General features: G+C 37.9%; 1 protein-coding gene across 1 annotated transcript in view; it reads right to left on the bottom strand.

Moving 5' to 3' along the window:
- The window catches only part of LOC102019004, a gene marked incomplete in the record, with an annotated part of 405,168 nt that overhangs the window by 287,245 nt on the left and 90,501 nt on the right, over positions 1-27,422 (bottom strand). Inside the window, 7 exon segments of the mRNA XM_005414632.2 lie at positions 6,917-7,129; positions 11,636-11,720; positions 11,723-11,785; positions 14,990-15,179; positions 16,567-16,785; positions 18,042-18,136; positions 20,561-20,702. Of these exon segments, the coding sequence (XP_005414689.2) occupies positions 6,917-7,129; positions 11,636-11,720; positions 11,723-11,785; positions 14,990-15,179; positions 16,567-16,785; positions 18,042-18,136; positions 20,561-20,702 (1,007 nt within the window).

Here is a 27,422-nt window from a genome sequence, read left to right as displayed (position 1 = left end):
ATCACCAAGGCAACTGGGACTCTTGCCTCTCACCCCTTCTGCCAGGCACAAACTTGCAGCCTGGGAGGACTTTCCTCAAACGGAAATTCTGTCACCAAGCCAGTCAGCATCCCTCAAATTTAACCCTGAACTTTCCCCAAGACAAAGACGACACCTGTATCAGCCTGAGACAGAACCACAATCCTGAAATTCTGAAAACTCTCCTCCTACAGGTATGAACCAAAGACTTACTTCTGGACCTGATCACCAAGCATACTCCCATATCCTATGTTACAAGAAGCACAAACAGGTATCTAGTCACCTATCAGATGTCCAAAGCAGTTTGAGATTCTGATAGATTGTTCTTTAAAATACATCTCTCCTGCCTGCAAAGCCAGTTCAACATCTCCAAGCAGCCAATGCCACGTTTGCCTTCCATATACGTTGCCTCAGACTTCTGCCACTCACAGCGTACTGCTATACCTGACCAGATCTAAAAAAATGCCTACTTCTTCCTTCAGTTGGCACCTGCCAGCCACCCTCTCTTCACTTTTAATGGAAAAACTACAGTTCTGAACTCAAAGTTTAACTAACCTAGACTCAACCTCCCAGAGGTTCAAAAACTTGTTTACTTTCTTTAGAGGAGTCCTCTCAGCTGACCTCACTAGTTTCCTAGCACAAAATATCACTGCACTTCTGATTAATGACACCCAAGCGGCCTGTTGCAAAGAAACAGAATATCTACTGCAATATCTAGAAGAAACTAGTTACAATACAGAAATTTCTTGAAACTGCTGCCTTCTATAGAATCTAGATCCTTGTGTTCACGAAAACAATGATGCTTAGTCAGACTGTCAGCTCCTGGGAGTGCCCAGTGGCCTACCTGTGCAAACATTTGGATCCAGTCACTAAGGTCTCCCTCCCACCTTTGCCTCTGCACTCCAACAGTCATTGTCCTTCTGAACAAAAAACTGACAAGCTCACCATAGGCCAAGACCTAAATGTCCAGGTGCCACATGCTGTACTGCACCTCCTTAATAACTGAGGACCATTCAATCCTGCCATACACCTGTCCACCAAGATGGGTCCACCAGACCATGACTGCCTGGCACTGACCACGAGCCAACCAGCCTTAAAAATCAACCCCCTGACATACACTGAGTAGATCCTGTTTATGGACGTAATGAGCTTTGTTAGAAATGGAGTCTGAGAGGCTAGATATGGTGTGGTCACCTTAGATAAAGCTATTTTGGCCAAAGCTCTCCTGCTACTGCTTCCTGCTGCTATTTGGAAACCTGCCACTAAAGATGCCAGAGGCCTAAGCCATCTCCAGAGATCCAATTGACTAAAACATCAACCCAAACCAGAAGAACTTTACCTGATACTCCTGGAAGATCCATCTTAATCAGAGACAGACCTGCCCCTACTATATGTTCTGCAAGCTCAAGTTGCAGCACTAACACCTGTATCCCTGTAGCCAGATATGGCTTCAGCATCTGTGTCACTGGCCCTGACCTCCACCCAGATATACAGATAAGACTTGGTGCTCAGCTGCACCTACGTGGGCTTTTCTGAGGCATTCCATACCCTAACTCAGAGGGCAATAAGTTTGTAGGATCCTGCTGTGAAAAACAACCCCTAGATAGGGCCTGCCCTTGACCAATGCCACTGACAACAAGCCTGCATTTGCAGCAGAGGTAACTCAAAAGCTAGCTTAAATAAAAACTACATAGAGTATACAGCCCACAAAGCTCTAAAAATGTTAAAAGAAAAAAAAAACAGCTTATAACAAGCTCTATGAAAATTTAGCTGAAAGACCAGCTATACATGTAGACACCCCTGAACACACATATAACCCAGGTACATATCAACACTTCTGCAAGTTTCAGAAATCCAGCCTTTGATCCCTCATACCAGAGTTAAAACACCCATCTAGACAATTCCTCGAGAGTTTTCCTGGACAGCTCCTCCGGGGCTCACTCTGAAGAGACAGTGTACTCAAAGCCCTGCTCTGGTCACTCTGGATGCTGTCCAGTCTGTGCACAGCTAAAGCCTGAGGACACCGTTCACAGGATCACTCCATACCTATTCCCCTTGATTTTTGTGTCTTTTCGGGCTGCTTACCACAGTCCTTGCTTCCTCGCCACCCTGCTAGCTGTGGTTTTTGCCTTAAACACTAGGAACAGTTGCCCTAAGGTAATAGAACAATCAGTTGAACACCTGACCAAGATTTGATGAGTGTCCAAGGTACATGGACACTCTTCTAGATCAGATTAATTCCCTTACTACCTTGCCAGAGTAATAGTAAATCACAGCCACTAAAGGAGAAATAGGTCTTTTCCTGAAAGCAACATAGGGAGAAACTCTACGATAAGGGAAACAAATTACAAATCCCGGTGGGAAAACTTTCATTCTTTGGGACCTTAGCTAGGGCCCATCTTAGGACCACTGAGAGCCCTACTGTTGCTGTTTATAGTTGGGCATTATATAATTGATTGCCTTACCCTGTTCATCTCAAAAGATCCCAGCAAAGATTTGCCAGGAAACTAAAACAAGGGGGAAATGTAGCAGAAAATACCTCCCCCTAGTCAGTCTGTTAGCTGCCCAGGTAACAATTTCTGTTACTTATGTCTCTTTAAAATGGCTGGTCACTGTGAAGCATAGCTGGTCACTAGGATGCATATTAAAAGAACCAATCAATAAGCACCAAATACTTTGCTTCTGTACTTCCCGCTTGTTTATCCCACATAAGCCCCAAACTATCAAGGATTACAGCTTGATATTTTGGGGATGATCCTGATCAGTGCCTGTTGATGCAAGATCAACCTGCCCCCAATTCCTGGGTGTCCCTTTCATATTTCTGCTTGCTGTTACACTACATCATTTTGGTTATTTCTGCAATTATCTGTGTAGTTATATCTTCTGTGATTCCACTGAGTACCCCCTTGATCTATGTTCTAATTGCGTTGGTTAGCTTCTCAGAAAATTTGTGCATATCGCTTTTGGTATTTTGCCCCTTCTTGCCCACTGGACTAGCTTTAGTGAAGCTGGGAGTTTGGGGAGACATTTTTTTTAACCTTATCTTTCCATGTTTCTGCTGGGTTTTTTGTTGTTCTTTTTGTTTTGTACTGACGTTTGTGGATGCTTATAGTGTAAAAACTTTTTTTGCTGGTAAAGAGATTTCTTTAGTCACTTTTCAGTGCTATACTTTGTGCATGGCTAACTACAGCCTTTTGCCTCAATCCCAAGATCTGACCATCTTTTTATAATTTGAAAGGGGAGGATACAGTGTAATTACGACAACAGCCAGTTTCTCTGTGAATATAGTCTGGTAGTGTCAATGTCACAAATGTAATCTGAGTGCTGGCTTACAGAGAAAGAGCAACAATTACAGTGAGATCTCTGTTCTGGAACTTAATTCATTCCAAATTCATATTCAAAAACCAAACAGTTTGAGAACTGAACATATTTTCTCATAAGAAATAATGGAAAACCAAGTAATTGCTTCTGAGGACCAAAAATAACACTTATAAATTCATTTTTTCTAAGACTTTAAGAAATTTTGCAATTATTCCTCTCTTTAACACTATTGTGGTTCTGACAGTTTTCCTCTTAGCTTTACTGCTAGTATCACTAACTTTCTTTGGAGCCATAGTTACACTGTTTTATGCAAATAAAGTCCAAAACAGCTGCATATGTTATCTTGGGGAGAGTGGCATTTAGAATGAAGCATAGCCCCTTTTGTTTCCACAGTGAGACATGACAAGTAAGTTACTCTTGACCAGTACAGGACTTGTTGATTCAACTACGGAGCAAAGTTACAAACACCAAGCAGAACATTTTTCAAACTTTGCTGTTTGAGTAGTGGACAGTTTGAGCTTGGAGCCATTAAATAACTGAGGAAACATTGTAAGAGATGCTGGTAATACCAAGCAAATCAGTTACAGTAGTATTATCCAAGCCAAATTGGACATTAACATACCATAAGAACTAATTATATGCAACTCCCAACCCTAGAGAAGAAATCCACAATTGTAGTGTAAACATTAAGGTAATCTAGGCATTGACTTAAAACTAACACATACTGAATGCAATCGCTATATCTCTGCTAACAGTAGAAAAAGATTCAAGGGTAGTTATATACAGTCAATCGTGAAAATACTAATAAATCTTCCTGGTTATTATTATATAGTGTTTTAGGAGGAGAGAATGCAAGAGGGAAAATTTGAAACTTTTAACTATGTGCTATGAGAAGAAAGATAAGGAAGATAAGGAAGCTTGCTGGGGAGTACAAGAATCTTTATAGAAATACGTAAGGATGAGAGAAAAAACTGAAAAGAAATACGAGATAAAAGAAAAAGATAAAAATTATATAAAGGGTCAGGGATATAGCTCAGCAGCACAATGCCTGCCTGGTAAGCACAAGGTCCTGAGTTTGATTCCTGGTACCAAAAACAAAACAAAACAAAACCAAAAAAATTACATCAGGAGTAAATATAAGAAAAAATGGAGAAAAATTAAAAGAGAAAAGAGGCAAAAATAAAAAAGCAGTAAGACAAGGAGAAAAACAGTACAAATAAACATTCTGCAATCGCCAATAAAGTAGTGAAAAAAAAAGAGAAGGAAAGCAATAAGACACAAGAAAAAAAAAGCTACACTGAAAATAGCCCACACACTAACAAAAATAAAAAACAAACAGAAAGGAACCATCCCCCCCAAAAAAACAGAAAACCCAAAATAAAAACAAAAACAAAACAAAATTCTCTGTGATTCTCAATGTGTGGTTTTCTTCTAGGATCTACAATTGGGAGGCAGTGTCCAGGTCAGGATGTGTCCCTACCTGTGCTGGTGAATAAGGAAAGCAGTCAGAGCCAGATGCTAGGTGAACGCAGGCGTTAGCAGGCGGTATGATTAAGGCAAGGGTGCCAATACCACGACTTTCAAACCTAGAGCAACTCAGGCTAAGCCTACCCTCTGCTCACAGTGCTTGCATCTGGGATCCATTAGCTCAATCTCTCAGGTCTCTTTCCAGCCTGACTTCAGCTCCCTGATCAGTGTGTAGTGGCTGTCTCTTAACCAGTCACCTTGGGAACATAACACTGGGAGCCCTGCCTCTGCCCTGTGCCCCAGGTTCAAACAACCAACCCTCCCCTGAAAGTTCTCCAACCAAGCACTCTCTCCAGGAATATGGCAGGTGCTTGCACTAGAATAACTGACCAGCTGTTGTTTGTTGAAGCACTCACGCATGAGCAGAATCCTGCACTGTGCCTGCAGCTCACAACACTTGCTCATCCTTCCTGTACTGCGTATCTCCCTGAAACCACCTGACCCTGAGGTCCCCAGGTTTCACTTTGTCTCTGTCAGTTTTAACTTTGCTGTTATTAATTTCTAGTTCCTGGGGAACTACTCTCTTTTTCTTGCTTCTACAGCTTGTTATCTTTCAGTGTCTGGATCCCAAATCTCAGAGAGGCTCTGTTGTTGTTGTTTACCACTCTCCCCTTTTCCCAAAAGTCTCTTCTTATCATTTTTATTGTCTGTTTCCCTCATCGTCTAAGTTCCATGGCAAGAGTCATGGTTCGATTTGTCATGTAATCTGCAGTGCTTAGAACGCTGTCTGTCACTTGGTAGACATTAAAGATTCAAGGTGAACTTCGACTTTAACCTGTGCTAAATTAAACATTAGCAGTCTTATTATCCCGCTCCAATTTAAATGTTTATTACTTTTACAAAGTAGGTGCAGTTACAGGCATATCATAATTTCCAAAACTATACTGTCTCCTTAGTTATTTTATGTTGATGACTTCGTTTTAGGAAAAATCTGTGGACAACCTGAAGATATTACCGTATTCACTAACCTTATCAGCAGTTAAAATCCTCCACTTCAGTGCAAAATATTTCTTTAAGTGGCACCTTAAACGTCTGGTCTATCCTTGGGCATTCCTGCTATCCTATTCAGGTGGTTATTTTGCAAGACATGTCCTACTTTTAGAGGATAGCCAATGGAAAATCTCTAGCTCAAAATGTTTCTAATTAAAAGAATATGGAAAATAATATTCTAAGATGTTCAAACCATTTTACTCAGATAATTAACAGTCATGTATATTCCTTGTTATCGCCCTATCTCCTCTCTCCTACAGTGTGATTTCATATTTTAAAAGGAAAGGAAAGTCAAGAAGAAAAAAACTTGAATATATAAGGATATAAAAAACCTAGAAGAGGCTAATTCACAAAACAGCAAAGAGAGAAATTATATTTTATTGCTGCATTCACTCTCTGATTGTTCAAAAACCACTTCTAATAGCACTGACATATTTTATAAAGATACAAAATTTCACCTAAAACTGTTATTGACTTAACAAAAAGGTATACTTTTATCAGTAATGAATATACCCTAGAGTATTTTTGAAAGACTGACAAGAGAGAGCAAGAAACACATGCAAAGCGGGAAGGAAATAAAACAGAACATTTTTTCTTATTTTTTGGAAAGTCTATGATATGATAGTAGGATTCTCAAAAAATGTATACTAATATTAAAAATCTCCATGATTCTGCTGTTGCAATTCAGCTTCATTTCCCAGCTATGTCTCTTCAGAATCCATTAAACCAAAGCACCCAAAACACTATCAAACCAGGCGGCTGCTTCCATCTACATACCTCATACTGTTTTACTGCTTGTAATAGTCTTGTCCGTATCACCATACCGTTTTCAGATCAGACAATGCAGAGGCTCAGGAGTAGTGTTAACAAGGCTAGGATTTGATGGTAAGCAGCCTAATTGTAGAGTAAATACCAGTTCACTATATGCTGCTTTTTAGGACAACTGATCCAAAGTAATTTGATTTGATATCCCTCCTTTTAACATTTTACAATGTTGTGGAATGTAAACCGATCACTCTTCACTGTCAAGTACAAAAGAATCTACATTTAAATATCTTACCTGTTACCACTGTCGTCAGAGAAATGAAGATTGCTGAAAAATGACACAGGTTTAGATGATTTGAAACTGAGGTGGAAAGTGAGTTTGTTATTATTTCCACGATCAGAGCCTACGATGATTTGGCCTTTTGAGAAGTTCACGGAAAGTGGCTGAATTTCTTCAACATCACTGAGAACCTTTGCTGTGGGAATCTGGTAGCTTAGAGTAGAATTTCTGTTTAAAATGAAAAACACGTTTTAGCTTGAAATACGTTGCATTTAAATGTATACTTTTTTTTCTTTCTAAATCATTTGAAAGACTAAATATAAATATTTCCAATAATATGCTGTTATCAAACATATCTTTGTGTCACTTTATTTTCTCTTAAAAGTGTAACATTGATAATATATTACTTTACACCAGAACCACCTGAGGTGATTCAATGTTTATTTTGTTCTATAACGATTAAAGCAGAGATAAAGTATTTGATTAAATACAATGTGTTTTAATAATGACATAAATATTAATGTTAAGTATATTCTGACAGGAATTTACCACAGATTATCACTTTAATTATTACACATTTAGTGTATATAGTTAATATCAATAGATGTATAAATAGTACACACTCAAATTCTTAAATTCATATACTACTGAAGTTTTAGGAGTATTTTAGCACTATTATTTTCAATCATTATATTTAATCATTACTCACATAATTTTTAATCATTACTCATCAAAATCCACTTAATGTTCACATATTTCACTATATATCTAGAATTGTCACTCTAAAATATTTCTGATTTTTATACTACATATTACAATGTAATAATTATTTTAATCAAATTATTGCTTATAATTCTAGTGATCAATAAATATTGGACCATATCATTTCATTATATGTGTAGGAACCTATAAAGATAAAAATATTATCAAACACAAATCATACTCATCTACTATTTTAGTAAGAATGAACAGTATTGAGCTAATTAATGAAAAAAAGGAAGATGTACATTGGGATTACTTAAACCTATGTAGTACACTGTAATCCACATGGAAAAGCCATTTACACATCCGGTTTGGTTGCAATCCAATTGTTACTCATGTAAGTGTCACTGGATAAGTTATTAATGACATATAGATATACACGGCTGAGCTACATAATCTATTCAACTCCTTTCACAACTTCATTTTATCACATCACATTAGTCAAAGCAGATTTTTTAGTTCAAATAGTCTTTAAAGAAGTACGTTTCTCCGCTTACTAAAATGTTGAACGATTCACATATTGGACAATACTTCTTAATTTAAATCATACTTTCTCACACAATATAATTCAAGCCACTGTTATTTTCTAAGTAACACTGGTTATTGTCTGCTTATAAATTGAGGTTTTGAAAGCATACAAATCTGGAAGTTATATTAATGTTGAAGAATTATACTCCCTCACAAACTGAACTGCAGTTCAAGCAAGCCCATGGCATAAGCAGTCCCCATCATACATTATGTGCCAAATGTTAGAAAGTGAAAGTTGTGCTATGCTCTTCAACCTGTACAATTTAATTTATCTCTGACCATTACGTCACCCTCAGGACTTGCTGTCTGGCTCTCACAGTCTTAACTGTAAAATGAAAATTAAACTAAACAAGTTTTGAAGTGAGTATACGATCTAACATTCTACAAAATTAATGCTTTAGGCAAATAACATCAATATACAAATCCTCACAGTCTATATAATTTTAACAGTCCAGCTAGCTACTCTATATTTTTTCTTTCTATGTATAGATAGTTGTATATGTCTCAATAAAAATGCTTAAGCTTTGTGTTTTTGTTTGATATAAGGGATAATCAGTACATGTCAGCATTTTTGACCTCATACATTGCAATATTTTGTTTCTAAGGTTGCTAACAGTTAAAATTAATCTACTTCATTTTGATCAATTTTACATGCCTGTATCTGGTAATCTGAGCAACTACTTTGAAGATAACAATATGCAACATCATAACCACTGTTAATTTCCTACCATCTTGTTTTGAAATTCTGTTGTTTTTTCTCTCTTTAAAATAAAATAAAAAGGGATCTATATGTATTCATATATATCAGATTATCCATTCACCTGTTACAGGAATTTTGTGCGGCTTCCAGATGTTGCTATTATGAAAAATACTACAATGAATAATCATAAAATAGCTTGAGGAAGAGACAAGAAGAATTCTTTCCCAGTATATTATGAATTCTTGGGCTATGAGAGAAGCAAACGTCACACTTTGCAAAGTACCATCTGCTGTGACCATACTCATTGACGCTGCAACGAATTTACCAGGTTTTTCAGTTTTTCCTACCTAAGATTGGCAAAATTCTGTATTATTTCAAAACTTACAGAAAGTCAATTCTATATATATTCTTGGAGACAAGAATTAACTATGTGGCCCTGGCTGGTCTGGAACTCACGGGGATGTACCTGCCTCAGCTTCCCCAGTGGTGCGATTACAGGTATGTGTCACCATGTCTATCTATTTCAGTTACATGTTTTACTATTTATTTTCCATTTATGAATCTTCTTTGATGAAACACCTATTGTTGATTTTTATTAATATTCCCATTGAGTTGCTTAGTTTTGTGACTGATTTTTAATGTCATTTATATTTGTTAGTCATTCATTTTATTGTGACCATGATTTTATGTTCCAAGAAATCCTTTTCTACCCATTGAAATTTGAAATATATTTTATATTTCATTTTTACATTTTGCCTTGTATATATATTTAAGCCTTCATTTCACTTGTAATGGATTTCATATAAAGTATTTTTAGTTGTAATGGACTGTATAAAATAGTTACTCAGCTTCAAATACTGTATTCCATTCAAATATTGCATTGACCTACATTGTTTACTGAACAGGAACCTATTTTTTTTTCCTAAAAATATGTAGTACCACCTTGATTGTAGATCTAATATTCAGTCATGTATGGTCCTTTTTCAAGAGCTTATTCTAGTCCTTTGCTCATTTCATCTGTCTTTGCGCTACCACCACATCGGCTTAATCCTGCTATTTGGTAAGGTTTATTTTTCATCCTAGAACATAGTGTCACTATTCAAAACTCTTAACTCTTCCAAATAAAATTGAGTATGTTACCTGTCAATTTAAATGAAAAAGTTTATTTGAAACTTATTGAAGTTTCAATGAAATGACTCAAATATATTTGTTGAAAATGGTTTTAAGGTTACTTGAGGTTTGTTTGTTTCTGTATGTTTGGGTAGTTTGGTATAATGTTAGTGTTAGTGGATGCCTATAAAATTTTACTGTATGCGCTCTATTGAATTTTCTAAAAGTTATATTATTTTTAAGTTGATTGTTTTTCAAGTATATTATCTCATAACTCCACATTAGTTAGCAATTTTTGTATTTTTCTCTTTTAATGAAAAAATAAATTTATTTACACTCTGTCATATATTAATAATATCTGAATTTGTAAGAGTCGAAATTTCATGGTAGCTGTTCGTCCTGACTCTTAGTTATGCTTTCTTCCATAGTGGGACTTTACGTATTATATATATCTGGAGAGTTAAGAACGGACTGAATAAGATTGGGACTTTTTTATATGCTGTAGTATCACTTTTGTAGTTAAGCTTATTTATATGGCAATGGAAAAGGTACTTTCTAGATGTAATTAAGTTTCCTAATAAAACTTACTTTGACTATAGCAAAAGGGAGACCATCATGGGTGTGTTTGACTTAGGTGACGTTTTAGAAGGCGGCTTGAATGTCAGAGGCAGACAAGACTGGTAGATGATATACTTTGGGCCTTGAATGATATAAGATACTATGTTGTGAGGATATAACCACATGAGTAGGATTTCAGGGTAACCTGAGATTGTCTCCAGCCAAAAGTGATGACTCAGACATATAAAGACAAAGAAATTAATTATCTCAACAACTCAGGATCTTGGAGGAGGACTGAGATTCAGACGAGACTGCTGCTGCAGCCAACCCTTGGATTTCTGTCTGTTCAGACACTGAGCAGAAGGTGAAGCTAAGATAACTGGGAAGCTGCACTGGTTGAAACGCCAAGATAATACATTCACACTGTTTGAGTTATCAAATGTATATTTTAAGGCAATAAATCTGTGATAACTTGTCGTACGACAATTGAAAACTAATACACTGAAACTTAAGCTTGTTTCTTATTCCACAGAGAGACACACCAATGTTTGTGCTAATATTGTTTGGGCAAGTCATCATGCCTGTATCTTGTACTCCGAATAACTACTACAAAGACAACGACACCCAATGTATTAATTATTGTAACGCTCTTACTATCCTGTTTTGAAACTGTTTTATTATTATTTTTATTTTTAGGGTTTTCTTTTCAAAATAAAAATAATAAAAATATGACAACTATAGATAAAAGCTTTTTATATCTTTAAAATTTCAATGTATAATTAAATACTTTAGCAGTCTTTACAAGGATAGAAACAAGCCAGCCATTACATATAACTTTCATAGAACACAGACACAAACAAAATAGCACATAAAGAAGATGTGGCGAAGCCGGGCATGGTGGCACACGCCTGTAATCCCAGCACTTGGGAGGCTGAGGCAGGAGGATCGTTGTGAGTTCGAGACCAGCCTGGGCTACAAAGTAGGCTCAAGGCCAGCCTGAACCGCATAGCGAGACCCTGTCTCAAAGAAACAAACAAACAAAAAAAAGGTGTGGCAAATTCACATTAAATATTTACGTGAAATAATTTTTGGGTACAATTTTGACATCCATTCCAGTTGTTACATCCAAAGGAACAGGTATGAAAAGTATAAACAGTGGTCAAGTAATATCTTTGGTGATTTTACCTCTCTAACGAGACGTAAAATTCTAAAACAAACAATTATTCCTTAAATACATGGGAACATCAACTGCGTATTTTGTACACTTTCCTAGTGGAAATATTTTAAAGCATTCTGTATTAGTTTAAATACACATACACTTATACAGATTAACTTTATTAAACAATTTAAATATGCTATGATATTGCACTTAAATAAAGCGGAATAGATTACCCAGAATCTGGATTTTATTCTGCTGCATAATTTAAAGCTAGTGAAGTTGCATTGAAAGAAAAATACTTTAAATTATACCTTGTCTGGAAATAGAGCACATCTCCTTTCAGTGAATTTTCACTAAATGGAAAAAAATTATATATATGAAATAGTACAAAAGGATTTTTTTAAAAGAAACTGTTTCATATGCTTTAATAAATTTGCCCATCCATTTGGTAGGCACAACATGAAGACGAGATCATACAATTGCCATAAGAATTCTACTGAAAAAGAGATGTGCTGATATGAAATGAGTGACTTTTCACAGAATTTTAAGAACAGGAAAGGCTGTCAGGGGTGACTGACAAATTTCATCTGTTTAGAAAAGAAAAAATTCCCTAGTAGCAGTTTAATATGAAGAAAGGCAGTTTGTGTTGGAGAATAGAGCTCAACACAGAAAGTTACAGGTTAGTTCCTGAGGATAAATTCAGCTGCAGAGAGTGGCATTAACATCATAAATATCTACACCCTTCAAAATGCTCTACAGACTCATTGCAATTTCTGCCAAAATTCCAATGGCATTGTTCAAAGAAATAGAAAAAAATCTTAACATTCCTAGGGAAACACAAAAGACATCAAACAGCATATCAACATTTGCAAGGGACAAACTCTGTGGAATCACATTCCCCAATTTCAAACTACATTAGAAGATTATTATAGTTAAAATATAATGTTTTTATTGTAAAAACAGTACTTAAACCAGTGGTACAAAAGTAAACCCATACAATTATAGTCAACTAATCCTTGACAAGTGTACCAAGAATACACAATGGGGAAAAGGAAACTCTCTTTAAGAATAGTGTTAAAGGGTCCAGGGATATAGCTCAGCAGAGCAACACTTGCCTGGCAAATTCAAGGTCCTGAGTTCAAATCCCAGTTCAACAACAACAGCAAAAAAACCACTAGTGTGAATAACTGGATATCCACAAACAAAAGTATTAAATTGGACCTCTTTCTTATACTGAGTACAAGATACTACTTTTAGTGGGTTAAAGATGTTAACATAGGGTCAGAGCCCTTAAAAATCCCAAAGGAAAATGTAGAAAAAAATGTTCTTGATGTTGATCATGGCAATGATTTTTGGATAAGACACCAAAATAAACACAAATAAATACCAAAAAAAGACTACATCAAACTAAAAAGCTTGTACATAACAAGAAAACAATCAGGAAATCAATAAGGCAACCTACGATTGAAATAAAATACTTGCAAATGGTACACCTCATAAGGGGTTCATATCAAAAATGTAAAAGTCAGGAACACACTCAATAGAAGCACACACACACAAACAACCTTGATTAAAAAACAGGCAGTGGACCTGAAGAAGAGAAAGTTTACCCCCAAATCACAGAAAAATGGCCCACAGGTATTAAATGTTCTCAACCTGACTACTCACCAGAAAAAAATGTAAATGAAAGCTAAAGTGAGATACTATCTCATACTGGTTAGGATGACTATTATTAAATAGTCAAGGGATAACTACACTCTTTGTGGGAATGAAAATTTGTAAGTTATTATACAAACATCATGAAAGTTCCCTCAAAATTAAATATAAAACCATCACTAGATCAGCAATTCTCTTTTTGTGTATATCCAAAGGAAATGATACTTTGAAAACATACATGCATATTTTATTTCTCCATTGAATTTGAGAGATAGTTTGACAGGGTACATCAGTTTTGTATGCAAAGAAGAGAACATACCATTAAAAGGGGTAACCAGGGCATCAGTGTGGAAGAATCAACGGGCCCCATTACGTGACCCACCACTGTCAAGGATACATACACAGAATGGGGGGCAGCATACCACCAGGAGAGCTCTCAGATACTCAAAAATGATGTGGGCATTGCTTGGTGAAAAAATACAGCCAAAGTGCCTGGAGTCGAGGGAGGTGGTCAATGAAAGTATACCCATCTTCCTTCTTCCCCTTCTTGTAGCACGAAATGAGGAGCATTCCCCCTTCAGCCTTCTCCTTCATGCTCTGCCCTTCGTTCTTGCTTCCTCGCCTCCACCAGAGAGGATACAGACATATTTTCAGACGTTGAGAGGTGAAGACGTTTCTGGGTTCCTTTCACTTTTAGTCTATGGATTTCCTTTTGAGTAACATGTGTTTCCCTGTACACAGCATATCACTGGATTTGATTTTTAACTCACTGTGCCAGTCTGCTTGGTTTCATAGGAAAACTGAGGCAATTTACACACGCTCTTATACTCACTGCGGTACCTGTAATACTTCCATGCAAGGGTGCATCAGTGTGGAGGACTCAACTGGCCCTACTAATTCATGCACGTATATCTAGGGTAGTTAGACAGGACGGGTGGCAGGACAGGACCAGCACAGCTCGGATATATTCCCAAGAGATGCTGCGCAGCTCTGCTATACATTGGAGACTCGTCACATCCATTTGCCCACTTCAACAAACATTGAATGTGGCATTAGCCCATGCCAGTTAGTCACAGTGGGTGTGGCCTTGCTCAACAAAGACAGCCCCAGAGCCTGGCCGTTCCACAGACAGGCACATAACAGGGATCCAGTGGGACCTGGGCTGGCCCACTGGCAGCAGCTTACCTCAGACCATGGCCAGCTATCCAACAGGTCAGCTCACAAGGCCCCTAGTGAGACACACATGCAGAGCAGTGTAACTTCCCAAGCCCAAGAACAAGATTAGAGAGCACTGACGCAACTCTGTGGGCTACTGGACAACCCTCCCAAGATGCATCCCCTACGCTCCCATTGGATCCCCTCCCTTAAGGACTGTTCCCATTGGTCCTCTCCCTCCGTTCCCCTAAAGAGTGCTCTCCCTGAATCCCTTTAGGTGAGCAAGACAGCAATCAGCCGCAAGATATGCCAACAGCAGGCCACGAAGCAATCAGGTCCCCCCTCCCCGGGGCTGCAACTGGCAAAGGTCAACTCAAGAAAAACAAAAGGTCCAGAAGCAGAATTCCCTGGAGTGCCTCCACCAGGATGTCCCCGAGATCCAGTAGATCATGGTGCATACCAGCCACGTGGAAGATGCTGTGGAGAGATCCTGCCCAGGTCAACAAGTAGGGAAACACAACAAGAACCAGTGAGACAGGTCCCATCAAGGACACAGAAGTGCGTCTGCAGACCAGATGACCACGACTACCGGGCAAAGAGAGCGTGCAAACATGGAGATTGTGTGACTCTTGGGCAGCGTCGTCGAACCGCTGTAGAGGTGGGCCGCAAAAGTGTGCTCCAGCATATGCCAGTGGTGGAGTCAAAAAACGCTGTAACTTCACCTCAGAAAAACGTGTCTGTGTCCTCTCCAGGGGAAGGGAGGAAGCAAGAACGAAGGGGAAAGCATGACGCCGGGGTGAGGGAAGGCAGAAGGTGGGATGCTCCTCATTTCGTGCTACAAGAAGGGGAGGAAGGAAGGGAGGGAGGAAAGAAGAGAGGGAATCCGGGCACAGCAGCTGCGGGGAGCCAAAGGGAAGAAGACCAGATCCCCCTCACCACAAGTATGAAAAAGGGAAGCATAGGTACAGGGGAGGAGTGGCACAGGGAAGGAAGGTGGGATCTTTTCCATCGGTTTTAAATAGACCTGTGAATTCAGGCAGAAATTACATGTGAATACAACTATGCCTTCTCAAGGTGATGTGTCATAGTCACTCAGTAGAATGAATTCAGTCTGTTGAGATACCTGGTATGACTCATGCATGTTGTCTGGCCTTGGGAAAATGTTCCCGTTCCTGCAGGTTCCTAGGAGGGAGACGTGAGGATGAGGAGGTCTCCACATAGGCTGAGACCTGGTTCAGATAAGAGGAGGAAGTCCAGGAAAGACCCACAGTAAGGATCTCGGGAGGGATGTCAAGAACAGAATGTACCATTAAAAGGGGTGTCCAAGGCATCAGTGTGGAGGAATCAAAGGGCCCCACTCCACGATCCACCTCTGTCTAGGATACATACACAGAATGGGGGGCAGCAGAGCGGCAGGAGAGCTCTCAGATATTCAAAAGTGATGCTGTGCATCTCTGCCATGAACATTAGCCTCATCATATCCATGTGCACCCCCTCCAAATATTGGATGCTGCCACAGCCCACCCCAGTTGGTACCAGTGCTGTGGCCTTGCTGAGCAAACAATGCCCAAGGGCGTGGCCAAATCAGGGAAAACTGCATCACAGTGATTCGGGGTGACCTGGCCCAGCTCAGTGGCAGAAGCCCACCGAGGAGGATTTCCACATATCCAACAGGTCGGCTCAAAAGACCCCAAGGGAGAAAGACAACGAGAGCAAGTTCACCTGGAAAGCTGAATAACAAGGTTGTACAGCACAGAGCCCCTCCCGCGAGCTCCTGGACCACCCTCCCAGGATGCATCCCCAACGTTTCCACTCTAGCCTCTCCCTTCACGGCTCTTCCCATCGGTCCTCTCACTCCTCTCCTCTGAACAGTGTTCTCCTTCTATCACTCTAGGTGAGCAAGAGAGCAGTCAGACCCGGGAGATTCCATCAGCGAGCCAGGAAGCAATCAGGTTCCCCAGTGCTACAGATGGCCAAAGTCAACTCAAGAAACACAAAGGTGCATAGGCCTCCAGCCAGCAGCGCTCCCTACAGCACCTCCACGGAGATAGGCCCGGGGTGCGCCAGAGCCTGTGCAAGACCAGCTGAGCCAAAGATGCCCGGAAAACGTCCTGCCAAGGGTCGAAAGAAGGGAAACACCACCAACAGGCAGCGGTGGAAGACATCCCACCCAGGACGGAGAAATGCGTCTACACGCCGGGTGTACAGGCCACAAACGTGGAGATTACGGGACTCGTGGGCACCGTCTCTGAACCGCTGTCAAGGTAGTCCACCCAATTTTACTCCAGCATATTGCAGTGCTCGAGTCAATAAAGTCCACCACTTGTGGAGCTATGAAATTGTGTCTGTGTCCTCTCTGGAGGACGGGAGGAAGAAGGAGCGGAGCAGCATGACGGGTTGGGAGGATGCAGAAGGTGGGGTCCTCCTCATTTGGTGGAACAAGAAGGGGAGGAATGAAAGCAGGAGGAAGGAACAGCAGCTGTGGGAGGGCAAACGGAAGGAGACTAGATCCTCTTCATTGCATGTATGAAAAACAGAAGGATAGGGACAGAGGAGAAGTTGCACAGAGAAGGAAGGCGGAATCTTCTCATTCCCTGTGAAATTTGTCATGGGAAATCGGGCCGATATTCCATGCTAATGCAACGATGTGCTCCAAAGCTGATGTGGAACGCTCATTCAATAGCATGAATGCAGTTTCTTGCGCTAGCTGGGATGACCCATGCAATTTTTCTGGCCTTCAGGAAATGTTCCCATTCCTGCAGATGCATAGGAAGGAAACGTGAGGATGAGGAGATCTCCATGTAGCCTTAGACATGGTTCAGAGAAGAGGGGGAGGAACTCCCTTCAAGATCCACAGAAAGGAAGCGTGGAGGGATGCAGGGAAGGGAATATACCACGAAAAGTGCTGACCTGGGCATCAGTGTGGAGGACTCAATAGGCCCTACTAATTCATCCACTCATACCTAGGGTAGTTAGACAGGAGGGGTGGCAGCACAGGAGCAGGAGAGCTTGGAGATATTCCCAAGAGATGCTGCGCAGCTGTGCTATAAATTGGAGACTCTTCATGTCCATTAGCCCGCCTTCAAAAAACAGTAATTTAAATCTTAGCATTCACTTGTATAAAGACAGGTTAATTATATTACACTATTTGAATATTCTTATATATCTGCATATGTGCATACATAAAATAGCCTTATGTATTAGTGGACTTCAAAAACTGAAAAATTTTACATAAGTAATATGTAAAATTATACTTAAGTATAAATATATTTATAAGTAAATATATATAAATTATATTTATACATAAGTAATATATACTTATACATACACACACATAGACACACAATAAAGTTCTCTAAAATTGACAATACTCTTCTTGCTCCAAATGTTGTAAATATTTGGAGTAACTAGTTATATAGTTCAAATCATTCATGTTTCAAAACAATCAATTTACTGAACTAAAAACCATAATTCAAAAGGAATTTTAAATTCTATCAGTTTTCTATACATACCTCAGTTCTTCTGACCATACAATTATCTTGCATTTCATATAAAGGGACATGAAATACAAATCTGGTCTTGGACAATTTCAATGGTGCTTTCAATACTTCGAAAGAAAAAGTAAAGTAATTATATTGACAAAATATTAATAGATATAACCTCATAGAAACTTCTTAGCATACTTTTCAGAATAAAATGATAAGAAAATAAAGCTTTTTCCTATTTTTGTATTTTCAGCCAGAAAATAAAATTACCTTTTTAAATATTTCTAAAATAGTTTGGTTTTCATAAAAACAAACTTTCATTTTGTGGTTTTAATATTTATAAACTACAAATAAAAGAAGAAAGTTACCATTGAGATAATAAAATCTAAAACATATTTAATATCAAGCTATGATAAAATAAAAGCATTTAAATTTAACTTGCATTTTAAAGTTGAAGCAATGCAAAAACAGAAATAAAGAAGGAAAAATTATTGCAAAGCTGAGAAACTATGTATATTTCCTAGATGAAACAAGGACGTTTTTGAGAAAATGGAAATTCAATGGAAATGAAGGAATAGGTATATCTGTAAAAATACTTAATCTATTAATGAGGTTATCAGTACTTTCCAGACACACACGAATTTTTTGAAACATTTCTGAGACATCAGAATTTTTAGTGGAAATGAAACTGAGTATATTTGAGCCATATCAATTTATGATTCTAAAAATATGTGTATTTTACATAAGCTGTTATTATACGACTGCAATTAATGGTCACTTTGACATGAGGTTAGGATCTCTGGGACAGGAGAAACTTATAATGTTCATCCTATGTTACACCCAAAACCTTTCATAAGAAAGCCTGGAAAAGAAGATGCTACAGACAGTAGGACGTGTAATATGTCCTTCATATTTGGAAATTAGCAATAGGAGATAAGCAGAAAATGACAGCGCACTGGGTATGTCTTTAAAATTACAACACTGTTTTTGGAATATCACTTCACCATTTTGGAAACTTTATTTCTTTAAACAAAGAAAAGTTATTCTCTTAACAGAATATTAGAGATCATTTTATGTAGGAACTGAGCAACAAGAAACTCAAGACTTCCCTCCCAACTAGTATTTCAGATTACTCCAATCTGAAATATTCATGGATATCCTGATTGCCAGAAGATAATATAATGTTTGATACTGAACCTAGATTTTGAGAGTCACTAATAAACATGAGTGAACAGACAAGGGACAAGAGACACTGAAGGAGCGGCTCTACATCACATAGAGCTATAAAAGAACAGTAATTCAGACAAAATAGAAACAGCATAGTCAACAGAAGAGAATGTCAAAAAATCAATTATAATTAGAGAAGGTATTGTTTTCACAAGAGCAAAAGGTCATAAAGTAAAGGAATATTCAAAACACTATTAAGAACTCTTACATGTTTAAAACCGAAAAACTTTAAAAACAGGACTAAACTAGAATTTTACAGTAATTAAAATTCCAGAAAGGGAAGACATTCTCTTTTTAAAAACAATGCTAGAACTCACAGATGGAAAGATCGTTAGATTTCATCATAAAATTTCATCATAGTTAGATTTCATTATAAAATGAATAAAAATGAATTCTTCCAATAACAAAATCAGATTGCAATTATTTCTCTTTACGTTGTGGGGGGACAACAAGATCCATCAACAACTCTTTTTTTTTTTTTTTAATTCTGAGGAAAGGTCTTGAGTTGCTCGGGCTGAGCTTGACATTGGAAAGTTCCTACCTCAGCCTCCCACAACACTGAGAACACAGGTATATCTAAATATATCTTAAAATAAAACAAAAAAGTACTTCATGGACCCTACATACAAGCTATGCAATTCTTAATTCAGGATTTTAAATGAGAGTGAAATAAAGTTCTATAACTTCATGCTGTTTTAAGGAAGACTTCTCATACTAGTTGTCAAACACAATTACTAAGTGATATGACAATCATCACTATTTTATAATTAATGAAAATTTAGTATCAGAACTACAAATATAAAACATGGTCTTGATTTTCAAGGAAAAATAATGAAGCATATATGACAAAAAAGAAAAGCAATCTTGTTGAAAGTATGGTTTACAGAACATGTCAGCTTTTTACTGAATATATGGAGAAAGCAAGTAAATATTCCGTAAATGCCTGGAATTTTAAATATAGTTAATCTTCTTTATACGTACTTAGGACTTTAGTAACCATCCCTATTGAACAAAAATACTTTGTAAAACTTACCACTGATGCATTTTATTTTTCACTTGTTTTATTTTATTAATTATGTTTTGTCATAATAATTTTAAAACTCCCCACGCAATAAAGTGCTAAATTGACCTGATATTATTCTTTCATATTTTGCTCTGCAAATATATCTGCTCTATTAATCAACATTCAATCTCATAGACCCACAATTTAAGTGACAAAGAAAACATTAAAATTTCACGGTCTAAGATTTCTAATCCTGAAAAATAAAAGTCATATTCTTATTTTCTTAAGATGGAAATGCCTATTGCATATGATATACCAGTAGCTTGAACAAAACAAGGTTGCATAAGCGGAATCGTCTTTGGCATCAAAGGCTTTTCCATTGCTAAATACTCATTGTAGAGTTCTGATGACCTGAAGGAATTAATATGAACTTCAATGTTGAATTCATATGCTCGCACCTGAGAGACAAAACATAGGTTGTATTTGAGATTTTATTTTTGCTTTGAGAAAAGGTGGTACTATTGAATTAGTAACACAACAATTTACGAAGTTTTCAATATAAAATTACTTGTCACATTGAAATTACATTTTTAAAAAATTTATTTATAATGAATTCAAATGCAATTCTAAAAAATAAAAAGCACAGACATTTTGTGAATAATTCTACTCTTATGAAATGAACCCACAATGCAGTTGTGGTGGTGCATGCTTATAATCCAATAATTAGGAGGCTGAGGCAGGAGGTTTGCCACAAGTTTGAGGCCAGCCGGGGTTACACAGTGAGTTCAAAGCCAGCCTGAACTACATAGTGTGACCTTGTAACAAACAAAACAAAGCAAAAAGTGAATGACTGTCTAAATATAAAACGTAGAACTATAAAACATTAGATAGAAAAAGTGTGAGAAATATATTTGTGATCCTCAGTTAGGAGGTTAGGCAAAGATTTTCTTCTTTTGGCAGGGGGGTGGCGGTACTAAACAGTGAACCCAGAAACACATACAAACCCATCACACATTATACCACTGAGCTGCACCACCAACCCCCAGCAAAGATTTCTTGAATGCAAAACTAAAAGAATCATCCATAGAAAAATGATTAACTCATACATTATACAGTTAAAAACATCTGTTCTGTTAACACCACTTTAAAAAACAAAATATAAGCCAAAATCTTTTCTAACGAAAAATCCAACCTGTGTGAAGAATGATAAAGACGCAGCAATCAATAAATAAAAAGGGGATGGGGATTTAGCTCAGCGGCAAAAGCGCCTGCCTGGCAAGTGCAAGGTCGTGAGTTCAGTTCCCGGTACCAGAGAAAAACAAAAACAAAACAAAACAAAACAAAAAAAATCAATAAATAAAAAAAGAATGAGCAAATAAAACTATGGATAAAAGATTCAAAAAGATACTTCATAAAAGATGTCTACATAATGAGACACTAGCACATGCAAAAATACTTAACACCATTACATTCTAGGAAAATGAAAACTGAAATGAAAAGAACCATTTCACTCCTATCACAGTTGCTTAAACACAATAGTACTAAATGCTGGTAAAGATATGAACACCTGAAACAAATATACATTACTGGTGAGAATTAAAGCAATTCACAGTAACTTGGGAATGCACTTTCCCAGTATTCTCATGGTCACAGGATGTTTTCCCACTTAGTTTTTTTCATCAATGTTTCACAGTTTTCAGCATGTAAGTATTTCATTTTCTTGGTTAAGGTTATTCCCAAGGATTTTATTCTTTTAGTATAAATTGGATTATTTTTAACATCACTTTAGATTGTCCTTTGTTAATAAACAGAAATGCAACTGATTTTTAAATGTTGGTTTTCTATCCTCCAATTTTACTGATTTTATTCTACATTTCTAATGGTTTATATGTGTGTATCGGTGTGTGTGTGTGTGTGTGTGTGTGTTTGTGTATGTGTATGTGTGGCTTCCTTAGGGTTTTAAAATTTATCATTTCTTCGGTCCTTTTCTTGGGTTTTGTCTTTTTTTTCCAGTACCTGGAATTGAACTCACGACCTTGCACTTGCCAGGCAGGCACTCTGCTGCTGAGCTAAATCCCAGCCCTTAAAATTTATCATTTCTTCTCCAAATAGTACTTTGTGCTTGTTCTGGGGCAGAACAATGAGGCAAAAATATATATATAAAAAGAATCTAAATCAGAAAGCAAAAAATTAAATTGTGTATGTTTTTAGATGACATGATCTTGTACGTAGAGAATACTACATACTCCAGGTACACATATGCAAATGCAAACATAGGCAAGAATGTAAATATTCTAAATGTGTGCATTTAAGAACAGTAACATTCTGACATACCAAAAGCCTCCAAGATTGTGATAACAATAATGGTTCTGGAGGTATATCTGTATCTAATGCTGTGCTCTCCTCATAACACCCATGTTAACAATCAGAAAATCTTTAAATAAAATGAAGGGCTGAATAATACAAAGGGTAAACGCTCAGCTTCAGTCGTTTGTACTGCCCTGCTATGCAAAATATTTGTGTTTTTATTTAAGAGTAGATGGCCATGCTCCTGCCAACTCCATCTCCTGTCACGGAGTGTTATGCAAACAGTCTGTCATAACAGAATTATAAGAGCATAACATATTGCAGCATGTGCTATTTTAATGGTGTTTTTATTTCTCTGACCAACAGAGCAAGCAACTCATTCCCATGATAATCTCTTTCTGCATGGGCACCAACAAATAGACATCAAAGAGAAAATTGCATAAAGATAGAGTACTTCATATACAAGTTCAATTTACTTTGACATTTCATAGGACACCGAAATGATTTTACTTGCTTTTTATTTTTTCTGGAATTTCTTAATATTTAGTCTTGTGTAACTACTTACATTTTGCATCTCATTTTTATTTTCTCCTCATAGTTCAAATGTTTTCTTCTTAGATTTTTATTGATACAAATCACTGCTTTCTCTTACACAAGTTTAACACTACATACAAATGACCCTCAGCATCTATGTGGTATTGGTACCACAATACATCTCATACCCTCTTCCCCTGGCAAACTCAGACGATGGATGTTCAAATCTCTTATAAAAACAGTATAGCAATCCACTTTGAAGATACCACCATGCGTTAGAGCAGCCACTGATATTTTCCTACTAATCTGTCCGTAACTCTGTAATGTTTGTATTATTCCTATGTTGTTTCGTAAATGGATGTATGTCTATTACCATGTGTTTCCTACAACAACCATTGAGAATAGCCAATGAATATTCAACTGGTCACTCATGTATAGCTCTATTTATTTTCTCTAGAAACCACTTTGAAGATACCAAAGTATAGTACAACAACCATTGATAATAACCTACCACTTTTGTCTGTAGCTCACTATTATTTCTCTGTTTGTTTTCCTCAGAAACTAGCTTGAAGATAACAATATGTAAAACAACAACCATTGATAATTTCCTGCCACTCTGCCTGTAATTCAGTAAGCTCCCCTATTACTATGTTATCCTTCTTTTACTCTTTAAAATAAAAAAAAAGTATAGCATTTGCACACAACCTGCACACATCCACTCATATACTTTTAATTAGGAACCTCCACACATGCATATAGAAATCATTCAGTAAGAAGAAAAGTAAACTCACACAAAAGAACCTTCAGAGAAGTACGTATTTTAAGTCAAGTCTATCTAGCAAAGTAAATCCAGGAAAAAGGCTTCCAGAAAGCAGCACTTGTAGACAACACTGAGATGTATACAAAAGGCTGTAAAAAAAGAACTCTTGTGATAGGTATGTTTCTTCTAAGAAGATACCATAAACCATCATCCCTCCCCCCCCCCCCCCGAAAAACCAATTTGCATAAGAAGGATTATGCAAGTGTAGCCATACTAGAGAGCACAGGGGGAGGGAAGGAAAGCCAGATGTGAGTGGAATCAGAGCTGATACAGATGATAATCTATTCCCAGAGATGTTCCACTTTTGGGAGATGACTGAAGTAAAGAATTATCTCGGTCACAATGCCTTGATTATTGACCATTATTGGATATCGAGTCCTGACTGCTGGGTCTAGTGCTGGGCCCCAAGTCATGGGTGATAGGAGTTACAAGAGTGACTTAATATAGGGTAAGACTTTAGGCTTCATTAAGAACGTCTAATGTTGTGGAGTGCTGATGATGAAGGATGTGGCAATTACCGAAATGAAACAATGCTTAACTGCCACTCATTATAAAGACATTTTCTGGGGCTGGGGATTTAGCTCAGTGGCACAGCACCTGCCTGGCAAGCGCGAGGTCATGAGTTCGATTCCCGGTACCGGAAAACAAACAAACAAACAAACAAAAAAAAGACATTTTCTTTCTGGTACATACACATTTTCTACAATTTAGGTGCTCAGTTCACAAGAGGAGGGTTTGCTTGTTTTGTGGTAATGGGGATTGAACCCAGGGCTTTCACACTGAGCCACATCCTCTGCCTTTTCCAATTACAATAGTTTTATTTTGAGGGAAGTTCTTGTTCAGTTGCTAAGTTGCCTAGGCTGCACTAGAATTTGCTATCCTCCTGCCTCAGCACTCCAGAGTGCTATGACAAGCACGTGCCCCCGCAGCTAGCTAAAAGGTTGAGGTGGAATTACCAACTGTATGTTTGTGGCAAGTCATACTGGACTAGCCACTTCTTAGCGCACATCTTCACACACAATTTGTATAAGAAGGGTTTCCTCCGTTAAGGCAGCCCTATAATCACACAGAATGAAAAATTATTTCTGTACGTCTTCACTTAAGAAAGTCTTATTCCCTCAACAAAACTGTAAAAATATAATCAGAGTATCTCTTATATAGATTCCAACTGATCTATAGAGAGAAAAGTTTGGTCATATCATGAGGTAAACACTGAGGTATCCAAAGAAGAAAAAAACTTGGACATTTTTCTCTTATGTACCTTTCTCAGTGCTTTCTCAGATGGTATTATTCAGAAAGAAGGACATCAAATTTAAAACAAATACTCTAACAAATTAAATTTTAGTCCTCAGGCCACCACTGGTGGACACAAATGCTTATAAATCAAAACACAGAGGCTATCATTCAAATATCCTTTCTTTTAATCCTTAAGGCACTATTTTTGCCTTACTGCAAGAATGGTTGTAAATCCAGAATAAGCATTGTGAATGATTACCCAAAGGCTTGCATATCCTTAAAGGGCAGGCAAGCCTCAGTGGAAAAGGAAAGGGTAAAAATTTCTCCTCCACATTAAAGAAGTACACGGAAAATAACAGCAGAAATGAGAGTTACAGAAAAGTTTGGAGCAACTGAACCACTGGAAATTACTCAACCTATGGCACAGGGGAGAATCTTGCATTTGGCAACAGGAAAAACAAAGTTAATAACTGGGAAGAGCCATGCCACTGATGTCCAGTGAGACTTTGTGAAGCAAGGGAAATGTTCTACATCCACACTACCCACATACATGTATTAAGAATGAAAGTGTGCGAATCGTGAGAGGCGATTACTTTTTAGATGTCAGCTAATTCTAATTAGCTTAAGCTTTAATTTAAATAGGCACATCTAGCTGACATCAACCATATAAGGGAGGACAACTGCACATACTGGTCAAGAAGACATGAGTGGTCCATAAGGAAAAGAGGAACATGAGTGAATTAGAGTAAACGAACTGGTTCAGTCAAGCATATAAAATACAACTGTAATTGCCCAACACTTCTGATCATGCGCAAACTTGGTACAGTATAAGACAGGAAGGGTTAGAGCTAGAAATAAATCAAATATTTACTGATGATTTCACATTTCAATACTACATATTCAATGGATGCAGAAAAAGCTTTTGATAAAGTCCAACACTCACTCATGATAAAAACCCTACAGAAAATAGGAATACATGGTTTAACTCACTCTGATCAAAGCCATCTATGACAAACCAATGGCCAACATCATATCAAGTGGACAAAAATTGAAAGCTTCACTTTAAAATCAGGAACAAGACAAGGATATCCACTGTCACCATAACTATTCAATATAGTTCTGGAAGTATTAGCCAGAGCAATGGGACAAGAAGGACAAATAAAAGGAATAAGGACAGGAAAGGAAAGAGTGAAACTACCATTATTCACAGATGACATGATACTCTACATAGAAGACCCCAAAGGGCTATCTTTTATAGTCTACATAGAAGTAGACTACATAGAAGACTCCACCAAAAGGCTTATAGATTTAATAACCAAATTCAGTGGCATAGTGGGATACAAAGTCAACACTCAAAGTCAACACTCAAAAATCTACAGCATTCCTGTACACAAAAAACAAACAGACTAAGAGAGAAATTAGGGAAACTACAACTTTCATAATAGCATCTAAAAAAGAAATACTTATGAATCAATCTAACAAAGGAAGTAAAAGATTCATGCCATGAGTAATAGAGTACTCAAAAAAAGAGACTGAAAAGAATTTCAGAAAATAGAACAATATTCCATGCTCATGGATAGGAAGAAACAACAATGTGAAAATAGCCATACTCCCAAAACTGGTGTATGGATTCAAAGCAATCCTAATTAAAATACTATTTGTATACCTACCAGATCTGGAGAAAACATTCCTAAAATTCATCTGGAACCAGAAGAGGCTTAGAAAACCAAAAGCAATCTTGGGTAATAGAGGCAAGGCAGGAGGCATCATAATCCCTGACTTAAAATTATACTACAGCTGTGCTGGACGCACACCTCCATGATTCCCAGCTGAAATGCGCGCAGAGAGCCAGGTACTCCCCATCTAATCCCTGAGGGCAGGACGTGGGAACAAAGACCCCGCAGACATTACAGACTGAGTGGCTGCAGCCCAGAGAGGCCCAGGGGACGGGTGGGGCGAGCAGGCTCTTTGAGCCGGCCGAGCAGGCTCCCCCAGCCCCATGTGCCTTGCGCCCAGACAGCGAGTTCTCAGGGAACGGCAGGGCTCATGGGTTCGAGTCTGTGCTGAACGCACACCACCACAATTCCCAGCTGAAACACGTGGAGAGAGCCAGGTACTTCCCATCTAATCCCTGAGGGCAGAACAGGTGAACAAGGACCCAGCCGAAATTACAGACTGAGTCGCTGTGGCGGCAGAGAAGATATCCGGACTGAGTGGCCCAGGGGACTTCTCCAGCTGGGGGCTGGGCGAGCAGGCTCTCTGAGCCAGGTGAGCACACTCT

Source organism: Chinchilla lanigera, unplaced genomic scaffold, assembly GCF_000276665.1.
Source record: "Chinchilla lanigera isolate Chin_1 unplaced genomic scaffold, ChiLan1.0 scaffold00192, whole genome shotgun sequence".
In the NCBI taxonomy this organism is placed as follows: domain Eukaryota; kingdom Metazoa; phylum Chordata; class Mammalia; order Rodentia; family Chinchillidae; genus Chinchilla; species Chinchilla lanigera.
The sequence above is the reverse complement of the archived record's forward strand: the minus strand, read 5'-3'. Positions and strand labels throughout refer to the sequence as shown.